General features: G+C 40.9%; 1 protein-coding gene across 1 annotated transcript in view; it reads right to left on the reverse strand.

The window, feature by feature from the left end:
- LOC115459564 (lysine-specific demethylase PHF2-like) overlaps positions 1–6,932 on the reverse strand; it is a gene marked incomplete at its 3' end in the record, with an annotated part of 45,139 nt that extends 38,207 nt beyond the window's left edge. Inside the window, exon 1 of the mRNA XM_030189376.1 lies at positions 6,833–6,932. Within this exon, the coding sequence (XP_030045236.1) occupies positions 6,833–6,932 (100 nt within the window). The remainder of the gene's footprint in view (positions 1–6,832) is intronic.
- Positions 6,933–23,164: the final 16,232 nt, after the last annotated feature.

The raw sequence follows: 23,164 nt of genomic DNA on the forward strand, positions 1-23,164 counted from the left end.
TAATGGGAGAAGGAAGGCAGCAGGCCACTTCAGTGGTAACCCCTCAGTTAGTAAGTGAAAATCTAGTCTAGGAAATGTGAAGGGGCATATAAAAACTGGTAGTGCGGGGAGGGGGTGCAGTTAGATGATTATAAGATGTAGGCCTGAAAAATAACTGCAGAACCATATGTGAAGTTTGTATGTGCTTTGGTCAAAAAAATTTTCAAAAATAGCTTGATATATTTGGCATTAATCTTTATATGCTGCATGATGGCATCGAGGGACACATTTTCAAATCCATTACATGAAGAAATTGCTATTTACCCCGGGTAAAATGCTTGGATGAGAATTGCTCTTCTCTGCCTGGCTAGAAGTATTCACCAGCTTCACAGGGCACGTGTCTTTAGCTGGGTAAAAAGAGATGTTCCCGTGAATATTTTTAGGTCAAGGGCGTATAACAATGTGTGTACATTTCAATTTCAAAAACATGCGCATTACTTTATCCCTGCTCTGCCACCTTCAACAACATGATGCGCAAAGTAACTGGTGCGCAATTCAGCATGTGTGGTGTGTATTTGCAATTGCTAAGTTTCAAAAGAGCAACTATATGAGTGGTTTCCTTCTGGAATGTTGCCGCAATCTGCTTGGACTAAAGAATCTGCACAGTCTACAAAAATGTGGGCTAATCAAATGACCCCTCTCTCCCCATTATCTATCTATGCATTAACCTGCATTTTAATAACTGTCCCTGTTTAAAATAGTGCAATGGAAATAAGCATAGAGAGTGTGTACTGAACAGATGGATAGGAGGAGTTAATGCCATGTTCTTAATTGGAGCAGATGGCTGAACACCTGAAATCAGATACATTTTGTGCTCCACTCGTGCAGTTCAACTCTACGCTGGATATATTTCAATTTATGCACTTGTGGTACATAACTGCTGGTTTAGTCCAGCCTCTCGTTAGGAAAAAGAACATGAAGGCTGAAATCTGTTGTTGTCTAGAGCACGGCAAAAGGGTGGCACAATTACATAGCACCAGAAGTCACTGAGCTGAATACAAGCAAAACAAAGATGTCTTTCTGTGTCTTGCAAAGAGTCCCAGTTAAATCTAGCTACAGATCTGAGAAAGTGGTCCATCTTGGCCAAAATGCTGTTGGCAAATTTGTAAAAAAGGACGTTACTACGCGTATAGCGGTACGACGCCATTGTGTGGATTCAAGATTGAATGAACTTTCTGTTTGAATCGTCCCACTCTCCAACCCCTGACCAACCACTACTTTCGTACACAAAAGAAGTTGCTGCTTGTATTTTGGGATCTGATGGATATCACACATACAACTGAGAGGCTAAAAAAATAAAAAGAACATCTTAAAACTAAAAAGGTACAATCTAAGCCTGTCACCCTATAATTGGAGTAACTATTACAAAAAAGGTTTGAACTGGGACCATCATTCATGGTGCTTCCTGCTATACAATTCCTACAACATATCAAATGCTTCATCCCAAAATCGAATGCTCTCTAAAGATGGTCAAATACTATTTCATTATGTTATCACAGGTCCATATTATATAAAAGGGCCTTTCACTAAACACTCTTATTATAATGTGCTAAAGCACCACATAACTGCAATTCACAATCAAGTCAATATTTAACCCAATGGTCACACAGTTTTTAGACACTGGCTGTGGTGTTTAAAAGTTACACATATTTATTTTTCATTTTATTATTTACTATACCATTACTTATGCTAGCAAAACAGCACGGTTATATAAAGAAAAAATATTTAAAACATATAAAAAACACTCATAACAACATCTAGGAAATCCAATAATTGATAGGAAAGCACGGCAAATCAAACATACAATAATTAGTAACAACTAATAATCCTAATAACAAGAAGCTTAACATATATCATAATTCAAGCTCTAAGACTGACATCTCTTTCCTTTAAATTTAATATTTTTTTCCTTTATTCTGCATTGTTATTAAATGTATTTTGAAAAAGGTATGTTTTAGAGCTTTTCAGAAACAAATATATGTATCTTCAAGTCTTAGTAATTTGGAAGACTATTCCAAAGTGAAGGCGATAAAAAAAAGAAAGCTGACTTTCGTGTGGATTCCCATCTAGCCCTTGTTAATGGAGGATAACTAATCTGTTATCTGTAACGATCTAAGGAATGGAGGAGTAGCCTAGTGGGTTAGGGTGGTGGACTTTGGTCCTGGGGAACTAGTTCGATTCCCACTTCAGGCACAGGCAGCTCCTTGTGACTCTGGGCAAGTCACTTAACCCTCCATTGCCTCATGTAAGCGGCATTGAGAGCCTGCCATGAGTGGGAAAGCGCGGGGTACAAATGTAACCAAAAATAAAATAACTAAGGGTACGTATCGGTGCATATGGTATTTAATTTATTTATTGGGATTATTAACCACCTTTATGAACAGATTCACCTAGGGTGGTGTACAGCAGGTACAGTGTAACATAAAATGTACAATTTTGTTAACAGCGTAACAATTGTAAAATAACCAAATATAAACATAAATACAATGCAGGAGGTAAACTTGAAAACAGCAAATTGAAACCTAATAATAGGGACTACCATGAAACTGGATCAAAAATATACACCTTTAATAGCACTGAAATCCAAATAACAGAGATATAATATAATGTCAGCATAATAAACGTCTAATAATCACACATTAGAATATTCAAATAACATAGCTATGATACTAATGCCTTTCTACAATACAGCTTACCATATAGCTGAGAGGCCAAGTGCAGATATATAGATGGGGACAAGATTGGGCTCATTTTCGAAAGAGAAGGACGCCCATCTTTCGACATAAATCGGAAGATGGATGTCCTTTTCACAGGGTCGTCCAAATCGGTATAATCGAAAGCCGATTTTGGACTTTCCCAACTGCTTTCCGTCGCAGGGAAGGTCAAAGTTCAAGGCGGTGTAGTGAAGGCGGGACTTGGGCGTGCCTAACAGTAGGATGTCCTCGACCTATAATCAAAAGAAACAAGGACGTCCCTGACGAACACTTGGACGAATTTACCTGGTCGTGTTTTCTTACGACCAGATGACCACCGGAGAGAATCGGGAATGACCTCCCCTTACTCCCCCAGTGGCACTAACCCCCCTCCCCACCCTCAAAAAACATCTTAAAAATATGGCTTGCCAGCCTCTATGCCAGCTTCAGATGTCATACTCAGGTCCATCACAGCAGTATGCAGGTCCCTGGAGCAGTTTTAGTTGGTGCAGTGCACTTCAGGCAGGCGGACCCAGCTCCACCCCCCCACACCTGTACGTTTGTGGAGGAAACACAGAGCCCTCCAAAACCCATCACAAACCCACTGTAACCCCACTAGGTGTCTCCCTTCACCCGTAAGGGCTATGGTAGTGTGTACAGTTGTGGGTAGTGGGCTTTGTGGGGCTCAGCACACAAGATAAGGAGCTATGCACCTGGGAGCAATTTATGAAGTCCACTGCAGTGCCCCCTAGGGTGCCTGGTTGGTGTCCTGGCATGTCAGGGGGACCAGTGCACTACAAATGCTGTCTCCTCCCACGACCAAATGGCTTGCATTTGTTCGTTTCTGAGATGGACGTCCTTGGTTTCGATTATCACCAAAAATCATAAATCTTCTCCGAGCCTGCATCAAAAAATGCTTTTTAATAGTTTCTTAACAGAACCAAGTTCTTCTGTCTCCTGAGGGTAACTGGTAGTTTACTCCACTCCATTGGACCTGCTATAGAATAAATCCTCCTCCTTGAGCATTCCAAATGAAATCAGGCACCTCTAATGTTAAAGCAATCTGTGCAAAACTCCCTAATTACTGCCAAGTGCTTGTTAGTACCTAATTAACTAATTAGTTATGCACGAATCTGGATCTGAACCCAAATTTGGGCGATGTATACAGTATCTAGAATTAGTGCACATTATGACAAGACACCACAAAATACCACACCCCTACTTAAAACAAGCCTGGAACATAGGGCTGGTTGTTACTGAGTGCAAAAATCAAAGAGCACCTATGATTTAGAAGATGAAAAGAAAGAGAAAAGAGATTTCCAGGACATGAAAATCCACAGCACAATATGCACTTCAGATGCATGCCAAGGAGGAGAACAACTGGAAAGAGCCAACTCTGGCATACACAATCCAACAAAATCTGGCCGTCCCAAGTCCAAGACCACTGCCTATAGTCATCTCCCCTTAAGTCATCTTAAAGTGTTGGGGCAGCAACGGCCATTAATAGGTCCTCTTCATAGAGCCTCAGAATGCCTGTGGTGCCTTGGACACACTAACCATGGCAATGAAGCAAGGAGTAGCGCAGTGGTTAGTTAGAGCATTGGACTGAGAACCAGGATGTCAGGGTTCAAATCCTGCCTCTCCTACTGACATACTTTGTAATCTTGGGCAATTCACTTCACCCTGCATTGCCTAAAGTACAACTTAGACTGTAAGTCCACATGGACAGGGACAGGGAAGTAATTTGTGTAATCTGACTGTAGTTCAGCTAAAGCTTGGATTAGAAATAGCAAGTAATTCATCAAAATCCATCAACGTAATGCACAAGTGGCCTAGTGGTTAGGGTGGTGGACTTTGTCCTGGGGAACTGAGGAACTGAGTTCAATTCCACTCAGGCACAGGCAGCTCCTGTGACTCTAGGCAAGTCACTTAACCCTCCATTGCCCCGTGTAAGCCGCATTGCGCCTGCCATGAGTGGGAAAGCTCGGGGTACAAATGTAACAAAAAAAAAAATACATACGGGACAGACTGAAGGTTCATTAATCACATAACCCTGTTTCTGACAGGAACCCAAAAGAGTAATATAGGTTTCTTGCTGCTTGAAGTGGATTTCCCAAGTCCACCTTAAGAAGGGTTTATGGACTTTTAGGAACTTGAAACAAATCTTTTTAAAGCTCTGCTACGCTAACTGCTTTTATCAATTCTCTGGTAATAAATTCAGTATGCCTGTAAGGCATGTTTAGGTGACTAACACTGTGTGCCCCATACCTCCTACCTATTCCTCTTTTATGGCTACACTCCACCCATACCTCACAGGAGGAGCCATCTTATAGGGTCTTAGACCAGAGGTGAAAAGGCTGGAGAAGAGCATCCAACCTTCAGCAGAAAGAAGCTACCTTATGACCATCAGGCTTTCTATGACGACCTTACAGTTCAACCTCATCTAATGCATCCCCAGTCTCACAGGCTGTTTATTACCTTCTAAAAACCATGCACGACATAGAGTATAGTGCAATATTTCAACACAATCATGGCATGTGACTAGAACTTGAGCGATGGGACTTTATTTGCACTACTTAAAACACTGTGCCATATACTATATATTGGGTGCCGTGTACAACAATACTTGAAAAGTTTGAAACACACTGAAATTTTTTGGAAATTGCTTAAGTGTGTATTGACATCGCCTCTCTGGCAACATTCTCTCTCTCTCCATCTTTTCTTTCTCCTCAACTCTACATCTCCCACGGTAATACACCACTCTAACACAGTCCCATTGCTCCATCATTAACCCTCCCCCTTTCCATGTATCCTCTAGCTGAGCTCTTGAAATAAGGTAAACACTAAAACATTTACACCTAGTCTAGAGGAGGGGAAATTTTCCAACCCTTAGCATGCATAAGCTAAAGCATACTATAGGATAGCAAACCATGTTTTAAATCCCACACCAGTTAAAGCTCATCTGCATCTGACACTCACTCAATTATATGCAATTATGTGGCTAATAGTTTTCAGGACTGATTAACTATGCACAGTAGGATCTTAGTCCATAGCAGGTAGTTCCAGGTCAGTTGTGTAGCCACAGGTGGGCAGGGGTAGGCACAGGCCCACCCACTTTGAATTCGATCCCACCCTGCAACAACTGTGGCTGGCGGGATCCCCAAGCTCTGCCAAAACTCCCAGAGGTCTCCCTTCCCTCCTCCCCCACCCCCCCCCCCCACACACACAGCAATCAGGGGGAGTCTCATAACTGCATTCCCCCAAGCCCCAGCTACCTTTTAAATCCTTCTCTTCTTCACGGCAGCGAGCAGGGACTCACACTACTGCTTGTGCCGGCCCCAAGTCTTCCTTCTGATGCAACTTTCCTGTTCACATGAACAGGAAGTTGCCATCAGCGCGGAGGCTCGGGGCCTGAGCAAGCAGCGGATGTGAGTCCCTGCTCACTGTTAGCAAAGAGAGAAGGATTTAAAGATACTGGAGGCTTGGAGGAGTACAGTTAAGAGACCCCGATCGTCAGGGAGAAGGGAGGCAGAGATGCCAGGTGGGGGGGACAGGGTTTTCATGCCCACCCACTTTGGGTTCAGGCTTGCCCAAAATGGGTGCCTGGCTATGCTCTTGTTCCAGGTGCAAGCTAAATTGCCTTAAGGAACATGCTAAACTTTAGTGATAGACTCCAGAATCATGCTTCCCTCCTTTAAGAATTTAAAGTCTTCTGCCCTGTATTACCAATGATGCCTCTACATTTGCAAGATCGATAACAAGCATTTCTCAGACTTCACTATGACAGCTAATAAACAAGGGTGTCAGAAAACTGACCACAGGCAGAGTTTCATTGCTATGTTGGGAGAAATGGAGGGGTAGACAGGTCATATTGATGATGGAAGAAGGAAGGCCTTTCAGCATCAGCAACCAATTTAACTATGGAACAGACTTGTTCTAGAAGGGATGCCTATTTAAGAAGTCAACACACACATTCCAACCAGCACTCAATACAAAAAAAATCAATGTATATAAATTAGAAGCAGAGAAATTCGTTTGAAATGATAATCGTGTTCAGACATTCATCAAAACGGTAAACTTTATTATAACCACATACATACCGACATAGTTTTCAACATCACTGACATAAACGTAGGTGCTGGTACAGCTAAGCCCAAGCCATCCTTCTTTGGAAACAAGGACCAGGTTCCGTAAATCCATTTTCTTCCAAGTATCCTACTGTTAGCTGGCTTCCATTATCTTTCGAACTATATCCTCAGCACTAGAATTACAAATTCAGTTTTGTTATCCACAAGTATTTTTCATTCCACATGACATCCAAAAACCAAATCACACCTAAGACTTCTTCAACCATTTTTGGATGTCAGTTATTATCTATTGGTGCTTCAAAGGGCAAAGATTTTTAAAACAAAGAAAAAGCACAAAAATGGCGACTGTATCTCACCTTAATACCCCAAGCTCAAAGAACAACAAACCGATTACTGCAGAATACAGAGCAACAATATCAAGAATATGTTGTACAATGTTTTTTTGTTTTTTTACTCAGTGAAGTACCATCTGAAACATGTCATGCTTCATAACTCAATAAAGGCAATGGAGTGACCAGAAAGGAGATTTCTTCTGGACCAGCATTCATAAAATAATCAAACGTAACACTTAGGGGTCTTTTTACTAAGGTGCGCCGAAAATGGCTTGCGCTGTTGTAGATGTGTGTATTGGACGCAGGCAAGTCCATTTTTCAGCGCCACCGGCAAAAAAAAAGGCCTCTTTTGGGCCCGAAAATAGACGTGTGGCAAAACTACAAAATTTGCACGCGTCCATTTTGGGCCTCAGACCTTACTGCCATCCATTGGCCTAGAGTAAGGTCTCACACTAACTGGGCGGTATGGTCTATGCGCATACAATGCCTTTTACCACCCGGTTAGTGCCACATGCCAGAACATTTCCAGTGTGCTTATTGGACGTGCGTAAAAATGAAATTATTTATTTGGGACATTTATACCCCACATTATCCCAAACAGTTTAGTTCAATGTGGCTTACAATAAACCGTACAGGATACATAACAAAGAATAATGCATAAGAAAGTTAATTTATTGTAAGAATCCAATTTTGCAATACAACATCAAACATACTGGGATAGCTATGGATACAGTGGTGGAAATAAGTATTTGATCCCTTTCTGATTTGTAAGTTTGCCCACTGACAAAGACATGAGCAGCCCATATTGAAGGGTAGGTTATTGGTAACAGTGAGAGATAGCACATCACAAATTAAATCCGGAAAATCCACATTGTGGAAAGTATATGAATTTATTTGCATTCTGCAGAGGGAAATAAGTATTTGATCTCCCACCAACCAGTAAGAGATCTGGCCCCTACAGACCGGTAGATGCTCCAAATCAACTCGTTACCTGCATGACAGACAGCTGTCGGCAATGGTCACCTGTATGAAAGACACCTGTCCACAGACTCAGTGAATCCGTCAGACTCTAACCTCTACAAATGGCCAAGAGCAAGGAGCTGTCTAAGGATGTCAGGGACAAGATCATACACCTGCACAAGGCTGGAATGGGCTACAAAACCATCAGTAAGACGCTGGGCGAGAAGGAGACAACTGTTGGTGCCATAGTAAGAAAATGGGAAGAAGTACAAATGACTGTCAATCGACAAAGATCTGGGGCTCCACGCAAAATCTCACCTCGGGGGGTATCCTTGATCAGTGAGGAAGGTTAGAATCAGCCTACAACTACAAGGGGGGAACTTGTCAATGATCTCAAGGCAGCTGGGACCACTGTCACCACGAAAACCATTGGTAACACATTAGACATAACGGAGTTGCAATCCTGCAGTGCCCGCAAGGTCCCCCTGCTCCGGAAGGCACATGTGACGGCCCGTCTGAAGTTTGCCAGTGAACACCTGGATGATGCCGAGAGTGATTGGGAGAAGGTGCTGTGGTCAGATGAGACAAAAATTGAGCTCTTTGGCATGAACTCAACTCGCCGTGTTTGGAGGAAGAGAAATGCTGCCTATGACCCAAAGAACACCGTCCCCACTGTCAAGCATGGAGGTGGAAATGTTATGTTTTGGGGGTGTTTCTCTGCTAAGGGCACAGGACTACTTCACCGCATCAATGGGAGAATGGATGGGGCCATGTACCGTACAATTCTGAGTGACAACCTCCTTCCCTCCGCCAGGGCCTTAAAAATGGGTCGTGGCTGGGTCTTCCAGCACGACAATGACCCAAAACATACAGCCAAGGCAACAAAGGAGTGGCTCAGGAAGAAGCACATTAGGGTCATGGAGTGGCCTAGCCAGTCACCAGACCTTAATCCCATTGAAAACTTATGGAGGGAGATGAAGCTGCGAGTTGCCAAGCGACAGCCCAGAACTCTTAATGATTTAGAGATGATCTGCAAAGAGGAGTGGACCAAAATTCCTCCTGACATGTGTGCAAACCTCATCATCAACTACAGAAGACGTCTGACCGCTGTGCTTGCCAACAAGGGTTTTGCCACCAAGTATTAGGTCTTGTTTGCCAGAGGGATTAAAAACTTATTTCCCTCTGCAGAATGCAAATAAATTCATATACTTTCCACAATGTGATTTTCCGGATTTAATTTTGTGATGTGCTATCTCTCACTGTTACCAATAATACCCTTCAATTATGGGCTGCTCATGTCTTTGTCAGTGGGCAAACTTACAAAATCAGCAAGGGATCAAATACTTATTTCCACCACTGTATTTAACATTTAGAAAATCTATTATGAATAAGAAATTGTACAAGAAGCAAAGAGAAAGTTAATGGTAAATAGAGTAATAACTTTAATAATTTTAAGTTCAAAGTAGGTTGATTTTCTTATGATCTGTGTTTGCTGATATGTTTAATATCTGCTTATTCTGGTATTGGCCAAGGATTCGATATAATTTTGTTATCTGAATTGAACTGGATAGGTGACTACAGAATATGTCTTCATTTGTAATATAATGTAATATTAAGAAGGGCAGAAAAGCAGTTTTTCCTAGCCAAAATTACAGATTGCCTGTAATGAGAAGCAGTGCTTTTAAAATTAAGCAAAGCTTAAAAGACCGAGATCTGTGCCAAAGACACTAAAGATGAACTTTAACCCAAAGTTTAACGAGTGGTAAAATCTCACACAACCATATGGTGTAAGAGGAAAGTCTCAAAGCCACCAGGACTCAATATCTGCATAATGTCCTTTATGTTTAAGGTATAATCATAGACAAAACCCCCATCCACCTAATATTTTCTTTTGCATTATGCTAACACTCCACGTTCACGTCTATTTTTTTGTTGAAATTTTTCAATATACTTTTTGTTATAACATTTCATACAGGCATTATTTTTGTTTAGGCAGGCATGTCCAGTCACTTATCTGTGTAATCTGCAACCCCCGCTGTACACACCATACAGGCAACGTGCAGGGACAGCAGCCGTTCAGACGGACACATCCCTGGCCAGAGCTGATGCCAGGCCAACTGTCTCGCTGCTGTAAGGGTCACAAGCCCATGATAGTTCAAATTGGCGGGCATAGAAAACGCATATGCGCCTACACGGCTTAGTAAAAGGGCCCCTTAGTTCTTCTCTGTAAAGCTCTCTTTAGAAATGCTGAATGTTTCTTTCCAAAACGGATTTGCTTTGCACTGAACAAAGGTGTACAGTGGATTCTGAAATGATGTAAGATGATGAGACTTTATACTATTTGTAACAGTGAGTTAAACTCCTTGCTACCCTTTGTAAATAGTTTAGTGCAAGCTCTGAACTTCTACATATCCCAGGCACTCCATATACATAATTACCTTTATTTTCCCCCACACTGCCATAGAACACATAGCACCATTAGGAAAGAGATATCCATGCTACTTAACACTAAATTTCTGTAGAGTAACCTTCAAACGTTGTTTTCTCTTGTGAACAGAAAGTTAGGAAAATCTGAGAAAAATCAAGGCCCATTGACTCTTGTCCTTTAGGCCTCTCAATCCATTTAAGACTGATTCCACCAACTTATCAATAACCTCAGTCTTCATAACTCTTCCTCAAGATTTATTTATTTTTTATTTTTGTTACATTTGTACCCCACACTTTCCCACTCATGGCAGGCTCAATGCGGCTTACATGGGGCAATGGAGGGTTAAGTGACTTGCCCAGAGTCACAAGGAGCTGCCTGTGCCTGAAGTGGGAATCGAACTCAGTTCCTCAGGACCAAAGTCCATCACCCTAACCACTAGGCCACTGCTCCACCCATAATATGATTAATGTTTGCTACCTTGTTAGGAAAGATTTCAAAGGGGAAAAAGGAATGAAATTGGAACTAACAACAAGATGCAGTCTGGCTTCACCATGGATGAGAAAATCTAATCTCAGAGCCCTGTTCTATAATTTATAAAACAAGCTGAATAAAAGAAGAGGCTAAGTGACAGAGCCAGTAGACAGTATTGGTTTTATGGATGCCATGGGATCATCAAACAACTGTCTAGTGATGAAAGGGTTAGTGTATTTTTGATACGATGTGCTTACCAGAGGTAATCATTCTATTATGCTGTGAAAGAAAACAGGATCATGAGAATAGTAGAAACAGAGAAAAATGTAGGCAGATAAAGACCATATGGCCCATCCCGTCTGCCTATCCTTGCCATCCTCTCCTTACAGATCTTATGTACTTGTCCCAAGCTTGCCTGAATAGAGATATTCAGTGAAGCAGCTGGGAAGTTTGTGTGGGAAATGGCAGTTCAGCCATATTGTTAAACTCTTTACAAAAACGTGCATTTTCACAATGAAAGAATTGATGCTATTCTACTCATCTTTTATCATATCTTATGTTAAATTTCACTTCATACAGACACAAAGAATTTCTAATGTAATCATAAATTTATAATAAAATGTTTCCAAGGTTATCATCTACTCGTATATGAAAAACATGATTGACTGTGAGGCTGCTTAATACTGTCCCTGAATACTGCATACCTGGTAAGAGCACCTTAAGAAGGCAATTTTCAAAGCCATTTACAAGTGTAAATTATGATTTACATGGGTAAAATGTGATTTTCCTGAGTAAACTGGCTTAGTTTCAAACTAACCTTCTGAGATCACCTAAAATATGTCCAGGGTTTACAATAATCATTCTTTTGCCAGTCTTTAGATACAGAGGTACTAAATTATTCAACATTTATGAATTCTTTTGTACAAAAAGGTCAGAAGGTTAGGGATCAAGTTGATATTTTGGGAATGCACGAAAAGAAGCATGAGGAAGAAGAAAGAGTGGTAGTATATTTGAGGAAGAAAGAAGGGAGTTAGAGAGGGTGAATAGAGAAAACAATCCAATTCCAGGTTCCAATAAGTTGGCTTATTCTATCTTCCTTGAATTCAACCACTTCACTTTTTGATCCATGCTGTTTTCATGGATGGTGAAAGCAGGGGGGCAACATCTGTATTAAAGGGATGCATTCTATAGTGTGTGTCTCGACTAAAGAAAAGTGTGGTATTCAATCGATTAAAGAAGACTAATAGGGGATAGTGCTGGGCAGACTTGTACGGTCTGTGCCAGAGCCGGTGGTTGGGAGACAGGGCTGGTGGTTGGGAGGCGAGGATAGTGCTGGGCAGACTTATACGGTCTGTGCCCTGAAGAGCACAGGTACAAATCAAAGTAGGGTATACACAAAAGTAGCAAATATGAGTTATCTTGTTGGGCAGACTGGATGGACCGCGCAGGTCTTTTTCTGCAGTCATCTACTATGTTACTATGTTAGACCCTTACTAAACAAACTAGATTACAGACCACTGTCTAACCTGATTTTTTTGTCAAAGACTATTGAAGAAGTAGTTCTGAACCAGATATACAATTTTAGAAAGAAAATGAAGTTGCTAGGTGAGAGACATGGGGTTCTTCTTGGTAGGTTAAGTGATTTGGGAACTGGAGGAGTTGAAATTGGATTTTCTTCTTTTTTTTTTTTACTGATAGGACACAAGTAATGGCATGTAATGAAGATTTCTCTAGGATAGCTCCGGTTCAATGGAGTGTTCCACACAGGACTTGTTATCTCCTGGTCTTTTTAATTTGTACTTGAGAATCTTGGCAGAGATTACTAAGAAACGTAGTAAGATCAATCGCTTCATTGTCGATGATGATGTCCAGTAGAGTGGATGGTTGAGAATAAACTGAAGTTGAATCCAACAAAAACAGGTGTGTTATGGGTAAAGCAGGAATTCATACAGTATGAGGTCTTTTATTATGTATTAAAGATCATTGCTGGAAGTAAAAACACAAGCAGTGAGTCTAGGAGTAACGACTGACTATTGACTTTCTCTGGCTCTGTAAGTTTCTCACGTAGTTTTTCCCCCCCATAGACTTCAGTTGAAGATGCTTCACACTGAACTGAATGGAGCAAGGTCTGTAGAGGGGTTACTGACTGGAAGGAGACTCACAGGCACATTGCTGAGGAGTTATGGTTTTAAACAACTCTCCAGTCTGCAAAGAAGTGTGAAAGAAGTGAGCTCAGAGGAGACCAGGAGTGGTGAATCCTTTGAAACGTTTTGATTCTTTTTTTTTAATATATATCAATTTCACTTTGTTCTTATGGACTATTTGACTCATTGTTTTTCTCTTCCTTCTTTTGTATATAATTGTACAGTATTGGAGAGGCCAGTAAGGGGGAATTTTATCATAATTAAGAACAGTTCCTGGCCAGGTTTTTGCCTTTCAATTTACTGCACCTGCCTAATGATAATAATATTTAAGCCTGCTATCAGGGGATCCTTTACTAGTCTGTATCCATTGGGACAGAAGGTTTGAGGAAATTTGGTTTAACAACAGACCTTAAATAAATTGTTTGCACTGGCCCCACTGATCGATATAATCTAATCTAATCCAATAGAGGGAATGGGAAAGGGAATGGGACTTATATACTGCCTTTCCATGGTTTTTCCAACTAAATTCAAAGCGGTTTACATATTATATACAGGTACTTATTTGTACCTAGGACAATGGAAGGTTAAGTGACTTGCCCAGAATCACAAAGAGCTGCAGTGGGAATCGAACCCAGTTGCCCAGGATCAGAGTCCGCTGCACTAATCACCAGGCTACTCCTCCACTCCATAGAAGCATTTCTATTCCACTTTACCAGTTGGGTTAAGGCGGATCACAGATTTAAGGAACACAAGAGAAACACTCCGATTATAATATAATTTCAAATCACTTTCTTATTTCTCCAGACATTTAGTCTCTAACCTGTACCTGTTAAGTACTGTGTAATAAAATGACATTTGACTGCTCTCCTGAAAGTATAGAGCGTTTTAGACAATAAGGAGTCCTTTTTACAAAGGCACCCCAGCGTTTTTAGTGCACACTAAAAATAAGCACGTGCTAAATGTTAGAGATGCCCATATATTTCTATGGGAGTCTCTAGCATTTATTTATTTATTATTACATTTGTACCCCGCGCTTTCCCACTCAGAGCAGGTTCAATGCGGCTTACAAAGTAACAGGGATTACAGAGTATTGTTGAAGAAACAAAATATAAGTTAAGTATATCAGAATAATAAAAGAATTAAGGAAGTAGAGATGGGCAAGAGTGAAGGAGTAGAAGAGGTATGAGCAAGGGTAGGTGAACATTGGAGGAGAGGTAGAAGAGGCAGAAGGGGGATGGGACATGGGATAAGCACTGATCATTAGCGTGCACTAAAAATGCTAGTGTGCCTTTGTAAAAGGACCCCTAAAATAGTCTCTAGCTGCCTCCTGTACCCTGCATAGTACAAATCCTAAAACTTATTTCTTGTTCGTTTACCCGATAAGATTTTTCAATTGGTCAGTTATTGCAATGCAATCATCATTTTACATTCACTTTCACAACAACACCTTGAAGTGAATACTGTTCAGAGTATAATTATTCTGATTAATGGCTGCACTCTGCTGCAATAAAATGCGTAAGAAGGTGTATAATGCACATAATAAAATGAACATTTACTGTACCAGCATGCAGATATGTCTTAGGCACCAGCTTAGCAGAGCATAAGCCTGCGTTTTCAGGAACAGAATACTGGAAATGAAACAGAATACTGGAAAAGGAACATACATTTTCACCGTCTTTACAGTAGATGGAACAGAACACTTAATTTCTTGTGAAATATTTTCCACTAAGCAATTTTTTTTTTAATGTGAGAGATTCAAATTGGGTGGGTGCTGCCAGATGGACAGGGTTGACAGTATCTGCTTTCCTGAGTCTTCCGCGCTCCCCCTAGCCAGTAGTGGCAGAAATCATGGTTTGCCAAGACTGTAAGGTGGAGCACACTGGGAGACTCTGCAGCAGTCCTGCCTTCTGCTCAGGTTTTCTTATCAAATAAAAGTTCTTGCTTAAGGAAGGGGAGGGATTGGGCCACGGATGTGCACTATGAGTGCTTCAGCTACTGTTCACCACACTTTTCAGCTAGGGCATGTCTGCTAAAACACTCTGTGTTCCCCACTCAAACTCTGGTATTGTGGAAGAGGGAATAGGGATCATGTCTGGCTTGGACTTATTTTGAATACCACCTAAAATGGACTTGGTCTAAGGCAGCATCCAAAATGAAATTATACACTCCCTTCCATAACCCCAACAGCACTTACAGAGAGCAGGAGAGGGAGCACTTTCACAAATAGGGCACAAGCAGGGAATGTGGTATGGGGGTAGGGAGGGTGTGGCACTAGAACTGGGTCGAGCCTTATCAAAAAATTGTTCCCATCCAGGTATGGACAGATATTAAATCCTTACTCCTCACTAATGTGACTTTGCTGCTTATGCTGGAATTACCGCCAGCCTCCAAAAGCTGTTAGCTAGAGCCAGTCAATAAGACTGAGTGACTCCCCTTCATAATAGTGGAAACTATTATAAAGAAAAATTATAGATAAACATGGTTTATTAGGCCAGAGTCAGCATTAGGCCAAGTCTTCCTTCACCAATTTGCTTCATTTCTTTGAAGCCGTGAATAAACATGTTGACAAAGGTGAGCTGGTTGATGTGGTTTATCTAGATTTTCAGTAGAGGTGTGGTAGCCATGTTAGCCCACTTTTAAAGGTAATCAATTAATCAATAGAAACAAAACAAAATAAAACATGGAAAAGAAAATGATACCTTTTTTTATTGGACATAATACATTTCTTGATTAGCTTTTGAAGGTTGCCCTTCTTCGTCAGATCGGAAATAAGCAAATGTTGGTAGATGACAAAGATTTGGGTTTTCTAGCCCATTATAAACCATAAAATTGTACTGCTTTGTCACCCTCCTATCTCCATGCATATCTCCCTGTCCCTCATCCACCCTCATCCTATTAGACTGTCACTGGAATGCTTTGATGTTTCACTATATATACTGTCAACTACCAACATTTGCTTATTTCCGATCTGACGAAGAAGGGCAACCTTCAAAAGCTAATCAAGAAATGTATAAGTTATGTCCAATAAAAAAAGGTATCTTATTTTCTTTTCCATGTTTTATTTTGTTTTATTTCTCTAGATTTTCAGAAAGCTTTTGACAAAGTTCCTCATGAGAGACTCCTGAGAAAATTAAATAGTCATGGTATAGGAGGTAATGTTCTGTTGTGGATTAGGAATTAGTTATTGGACAGAAAACAGAGGGTAGGGTTAAATGGCCATTTTTCTCAATGGAGGAGGGTGAATAGTGGAGTGCCGCAGGGATCTGTACTGAGACCGGTGCTATTTAACATATTTATAAATGATCTGGAAATTGGAACAACAAGTGAGGTGATTAAATTTTCAGATGACACAAAGCTATTCAAAGTTGTTAAAGTACAAGCAGACTGTGAAAATTTGAAGGGAGACCTTAGAAAATTGGAAGACCGGGCATCCAAATGACAGATGAAATTTAATGTGGACAAATGCAAAGTGATGCACATTGGGAAGAATAATCCGAATCATAGCCACCTGATGCTAGGATTCACCTTAGGAGTCAGCACCCAAGAAAATGATCTAGGTGCACTGTAGTCAATACATTGAAATCTTCTGCCCAGTGTGAGATGGCAGCCAAAAACGTAAACAGGATGCTAGGAATTATTAGGAAAGGGATGGCAGACAAGACCAAGAATACTATAATGCCTCTGTATTGCTCCATGGTGCAATCACACCTTCAGTATTGTGTGCAATTCTGGTTGCCGTATCTCAAAAAAAAAAAAGATACAACGGAATTAGAAAAGGTTCACAGAAGAGTGATCAAAACGATAAAGGGGATGGAACTCCTCTCATATGAGCAAAATGTAAAGAGGTTAGGGCTCTTCAGCTTGGAAAAGAGAAGGCTGAGGAGAGATATGACTGAGGTCTACAAAATCCTGATTGGTGTAGAATGAGTAGAAGTAAATTGATTTTTTACTCTTTCAAATGGTACAAAGACTAGGGGATACTCAATGAAGTTACATGGAAATACTTTTAAACAAATAGGTGGAAATATTTTTTCACTCATTGAAATAGATATGGGGAAACCACTGCTTGCCCTGGGATTGGTGGCATGGAATGCTGTTATTGTTTGGGTTTATGCCAAGTACTTGTGATCTGGACTGGCCACTGTTGGAAACAGGATACTGGACTGGATGGACCATTGGTGTAACCCAATGTGGCTAGGTTCTTATGATCATCAGCGCCATTTGCTACCAGTACCGTTTAGAATTAAGATTCTCACCCTAACACATAAGGCCTTGCACACAGGACTGTCACTTTACCTTGAATCTATTATCTCACCCTACATTCTCTGTAGATCTCTCCATCCTGCCGGCCAACATTGACTTTCTATTCCCTCTGTTTTTGCCTCAATTCACTTCTACATGGCAAAAGGTTTTCTTTTGAATTTCTTCCTTTCTCTGGAATTCCCTCCCACTAGAGCTCTGTAGTGAACTCTCATGTCCCAGATTTAAATCTATGTTGACGTACATTTTTTCTTGTGTGTTTCCAAGAAAAGCAGGTCTCTCCGCGGTGACAGATGCAGCATTTGCAATAGGTAGATGATTCAATTTCCTAACCTTCCCCTAGAACTTACTTTTGCTTTGTTTATCTATTTTGAGGATTGTAGTTCCTCTCTTGTTTCTAACGATTACTATTGTAAACCACTCTGATTGCCCGAAAGAACGGCAGCATATCAAGAAACAGAATAAACGAAAACTTTAGCCTGTCAAGTTAGAAACATAAAAACATGATGGCAGTTAAGGCCCATCCAGTCTGCCCATCCTCAGTAACCACTAACTCTTCCTTTCCTAAGGGATCCAACATGCCTGTCCCATGATTTCTTAAATTTTGACACAGTCCTCATCTCCACAACCTCCACCACCCTTTCCATAAAAGAGTATTTTCTTAGATTCCTCCTAAGCCTATTTCCTCTTAAATTCATCATATGCCCCCTCATTCCAGAGTTTTCCTTCATTTGAAAAAGGCTCATCTCCTGTACATATAACGCCACTGAGGAATTTAAACATCTTTATCATACCCCCTCTCTCCCACCTCTCTTTCAGCGTATACATGTTGAGGTTCCTAAGCCTGTCCCTAAAGCCTGTCCCTAATATTTTATGACTGAGACCGCTTACCAGTTTTGTAGCTGCCCTCTGGACTGACTCCATCCTATTTATATTCTTCTGTAGGTGCGGTCTCCAGAACTGCACACAGTATTCTAAATGGGGCCTCACCAGAGACTTATACAAGGGCACTATCACCTCTTTTTTCCTGCTAGTCACCCCTCTCCTTATGCACCCAAGCATCCTTCTGGCTTTGATCATTGTCCTTTCTACTTGTTTGGCCACTTTAAAGTCATCATAGGAATTGAATGGGCTTTGTCGCATTTGCCGTGCTGGGAATCATTACTGTGGCTTTGTAAAAAGAGCCCTAAATACAATATATTTATAATACTAGTCACCCATCCCTAGTTCTGAAGCAGGATATAAAAAACATAAGAACTATTCACTGAAAATATAAAACTAAAGTAACAACCACATATATTCTCTCACATCTACGCTCACCATATGTTACCAAAAACAAATCTCCCTGCTACATCGATCAGTTGTTTTCCTTTAATCCAATAGAGTTGGCATTACAGTAGCATGCAACTTAATTAGTTAAAAAGCCAATCAGTGCTGATAATTGGAAATTAATTATTGATTCTAATTGCCATTAATTAGAATTATGTACAGAACTAAGCATATTTTATAACATGCTGCGCATAAATTCTAATTCAAATAGTTGAAAAGTGGATGTGAAATGGGTGGGTCATGGGCATTTCTACAATCTATGCGGATTGTTATAGAATGCACCCGGACCATGCCTAATTTAGGTGTCGTGATTTATACGAAGTTTTACTTGGCATAACTGCCCATGACTAAATTTAGTTGTATGGACTGGTGCAGAAATTTAGGCTTATTCTAAAAAGTATGCCTAAATTAAGGCATATGTCACAGAATACGCTTAGATGAATTTTATTTCAGCGTTAACTTTTTATATAGAATCTAGTCCATTGCTTTCAATTCTATTACGAACAAACTGGTGTTCCACTAACTACAGCTACCGAAAGCACTTCACATACATCACACTATTGATTGGACCAGTCCATGATCAAACATTTGGATGGACTGTGCTGGCCAACCTGTCTATCTAATAGCAGCAACTATCGCATATTCTCCTGCTTATTTCTATTCAAAAGATTGGGATAACGGAACTTTTTGGCGAGTCCTGATACAATATATATGACAACACTGTATTAGTTGATGCAACTGTGTCGAAAGGTGGCCTTACCTTGGGAAGGTTCGACTTCGGAGTTCTTTTATGAAGACCTGGCTTCCATTTTGCACAGGCTTGACATCAGTTGTTTGCCCCGTATCATGTTTATGCCAATTTCGTTTCTTTTTCACTAGAAATATATTGAACAAGAGCAGTTGTTAAAACCGCATTGCTATACTATTCATGCTTGCCAACAGCAAATTGTTGATGCATTTCAAAATAAGCCCCAAGTTAGCTTTTTACTTATAATCTATTAACCTGACTTTCCACAGCATTAACCAAATGTTTCCCAATTACATTGTTGTAATGTACGAACAACAAAAAGAAAGAAGAGGCAAACAGATTATCCAAACATTAATGATGCTACATAATTTTGCAAAATATAACACATGATTTGTGAGCTGCTTATTTGTAGAACACTTTCTTGATTCAACTTTCGTCAAAACAGCTTAGTAAAAGGGCCCAGTGGTAATGTGAATGAGGGCATGCCCAGAGCCAGGACAAAATGTAGCCACATAGTGGATTCAGGGGAACAGAAAACAATACTTTATTAAAAGTGCCAGGTATGAGGGATCCTGTTAACATCACAGGCAAGGGAGAAAATAACATAAACTAGTCCTATGCAACGAAGTCCTCCTGTGGTCCTGCTGCAGGCCACAGCATGCACTACGGTCTTTTAATCAACAATACTCATCAGCCTGCCTCTGTCTAGGTCAAGAATACAGTTCGTCAAGGTCCCAAGTTATACTTGGTCAACGTAGCTGTAGCGGTTGCAGTTCACAGAAATGGGGTAGACGCATACTGGTCCTTCGCTGCTTCCCTCTGGGTCTCCTTAACCTAGCTATGCCCTGACCTTTTACACTTCCTGGACCATGCCCTCCTGGCTCCACCCCTCTCATGTCACTTCCCCCATGGGTGGGACTATGTTTTTTAACATGGAACTTCTGACTCTGTGAGGGAGTGTCATTAAAGGAAGAAGTGACCACGTCCTATAGACTCCCTCATAAGCCCTTACTGCTGAATCTTAACTTCACCACTGGAGGAAAAGTAAACTACTTAATGCAGAAGTGATAAGTGACACTGGGCTTGTTTGATTACAAAAGAGGGCCTGGTTCCCTGGTGTGCGCTGAACTTATCCAAAGACCTATACACCATTCATGGGACCTCACAGGTGTTGCTTGTACAGTTTTCTGGCTGGACAGTCCAAGAAGCCATGCCTCAGACCATGGATGCTCTTTAAAGCAGGACATTAATGACTAGGATTATATGCCTTCTCAGTGTGGCTTTCAGGGCTGCCCAGGGTCATGGAAAGTACAAGCAGCACATTAGGTAACAGAAGAGCATATAAAATGCAATTCTGACTGCTTGGGGCGCTATGATTCTACGGCTGATGAATGGACTAATCTCGGACAACTGGTTCAAGCTGTGTGAGACTCCTTGGGAGGGGGGGGAGGGGAAAAGCTAGAGGTATGCTCTGGGTGCTCCGAAGAGCCACAGGGTACTCAGAGGGAGAAGAATGTTTGGGTTATGGGAGAAGGGTTTGGGAGGAGTTGGAGGGTGGTTGGTAGGGGAAGGGGGTTGTCTTATCAAATATTGTTGGTTGTGTCTTCCGAGCATTGTATAATTGAAATTTACAGTTGTTAAAATTGATGTTTTTGCATTTTTATGTATTCAATAAACATTTTTTTTGTTTACAAAAATGTAATTCTGTAAATTGGTGCCGTTATAGAATACTAGCACAAATCCCACAATGATGTAACAAAAAGAAAGCATGCTTGCTTACGGCAGGTCAATGGCAGGTGTAAGTGGGTGTGCCTAAACTCAAAGCGCTCACCTTATAACAAATCTATAAGATGCTTAAGTTGATGCTCGACACATCCACCCATGCTCCTCCCTCAGGTATATCCCCTTCTCAATTGCAAGATATGTCACTTACATGTGAGCTTACAATATAGTGTGTAGGGCAAGTGCATGCATAAGTGGCACATATTTCTGCATTAATACATGAAAAGCACACGTAAACGCAGGCCCCCATAGAATTTTAAGTTACAAAAAATTATTATTTTTGGACTTGACCTGTAAAATATTTGTGATATAAGTTTGCCGTGCAATACTGATGTACAAAAAGAAAAGCATTTCAGAGTCCACTTTATGAATAGAATAATTTCAGTTCAATGGATTTACAAGCACTGAGATCAGCGGCTCTCCTAAAAGAAAGTGGCAGAATGCCCACTCTCTTGATGCCAGAGCAGCACCTTTAAATCCAACCACAGCAGACCTGAGAGGGGAGAGGTAATCCAATTATGTAATGCACTGCCAAAAACTGTCAAAACTACTCAAAACCATCTCAACTTTAGGAAATTACTCAAGACCAGCCTATTCCAGAAGGCCTACCCCGAGGCTCCAACATAAAACCCAAAGTCCTTCAAAACAGCATATAAATGGACTATTTTGGACTCTCTTATCTTTACCCTTTTTCCCTTTATACCCTGTTCTTTCTATCTATCTATTGTATTTGTATAACTACTGGACTGGCGATAGCCTTTTCGGTCTATTGTAAGCCACATTGAGCCTGCAAACATGTGGGTAAATGTGGGGTATAAATGTGATAAATAAATAAACAGCAAATATTCAGGACAATATTTAGCTGGGAGCTGAGGTGGTCAGTGTTTTGTTTTTTAAACACCAGCTGATGCAGCTTAAATAAATCCAGATATTCTTTACCAGTGCAAGAAAGTAGCCAGTGCTAAATATACGGATTCAGCAGTGACTGCCGGTGCTGTCTGGGTAGCAGCCATACTGAGTCTGCTATTCAGGTAGTTAACCTGATAAAGGTGCCCCTTTTACTGATGTGCACTATACCCTAACGCGGTCTTAGTATACCAAAAAAGTCTTACCGTAAGATGTGCTAAAGTGTCCTACGGCAATTTCCTGATTTGTGCACACTAACCATGCACGGTTTATTTTGTTAAATTATTTTTTGGGAGGGGGCAGGGAATGAGCATGGAAAAATTGACCAGCTAGTGCACTCACATTAGCGCGTGCTAACTGATTAACAGGGGTTAAAGAGGGAGCCCCTGGCACCTCCTAAATAGGAGGCAGTAAGTGCTCCTGCGTTAATTTTTTGCAGTTGTTGCATGCTAATGATACTAGTGCTTGACCTGCAAATCAAACAACAGAAAAACCCTATTTTTCTGCTGCGGTAAAAGTGGGCTTAGCACACAGGAAAGCCCTGCATTAGGATGCGCTAAACCCTTTTTTTTTTTTTTTTTACTGCAGCTTAGTATAAGAACACTGCCCTTTTCTCCAGATCCAATTAGCAGACTGAATACCAACCTAACCAGATAACTCCAAGGACCGTCCTTTCTTATCCTGTACGCCACTCACCCTCTTCTCCTCTCCCCATGCCTGCCCCCTCTTTCCTTTCTCGTTCTCACTCCAATCACGATCTATCACTCTCCTCTCTTAACAACAGCCTAAACAGCACCAAAGACTGGCAAGGAACAGGGTTATAAAGCCTTTTGCTCCAAAGATTCATTCCAAACAGAAGAGAAACAGAATGGGATGCAAACAGTTCACAGAGCACAGAAGACAGCATTCAGTAATTGAAAAAGAAAAAACACAACACTTTAATCCTCTTCTCCTCTCTCAAAAGAACAATCTGCTTGGTAACTC

The sequence above is a fragment of the Microcaecilia unicolor genome, unplaced genomic scaffold (genome assembly GCF_901765095.1).
Source record: "Microcaecilia unicolor unplaced genomic scaffold, aMicUni1.1, whole genome shotgun sequence".
Classification (NCBI taxonomy): domain Eukaryota; kingdom Metazoa; phylum Chordata; class Amphibia; order Gymnophiona; family Siphonopidae; genus Microcaecilia; species Microcaecilia unicolor.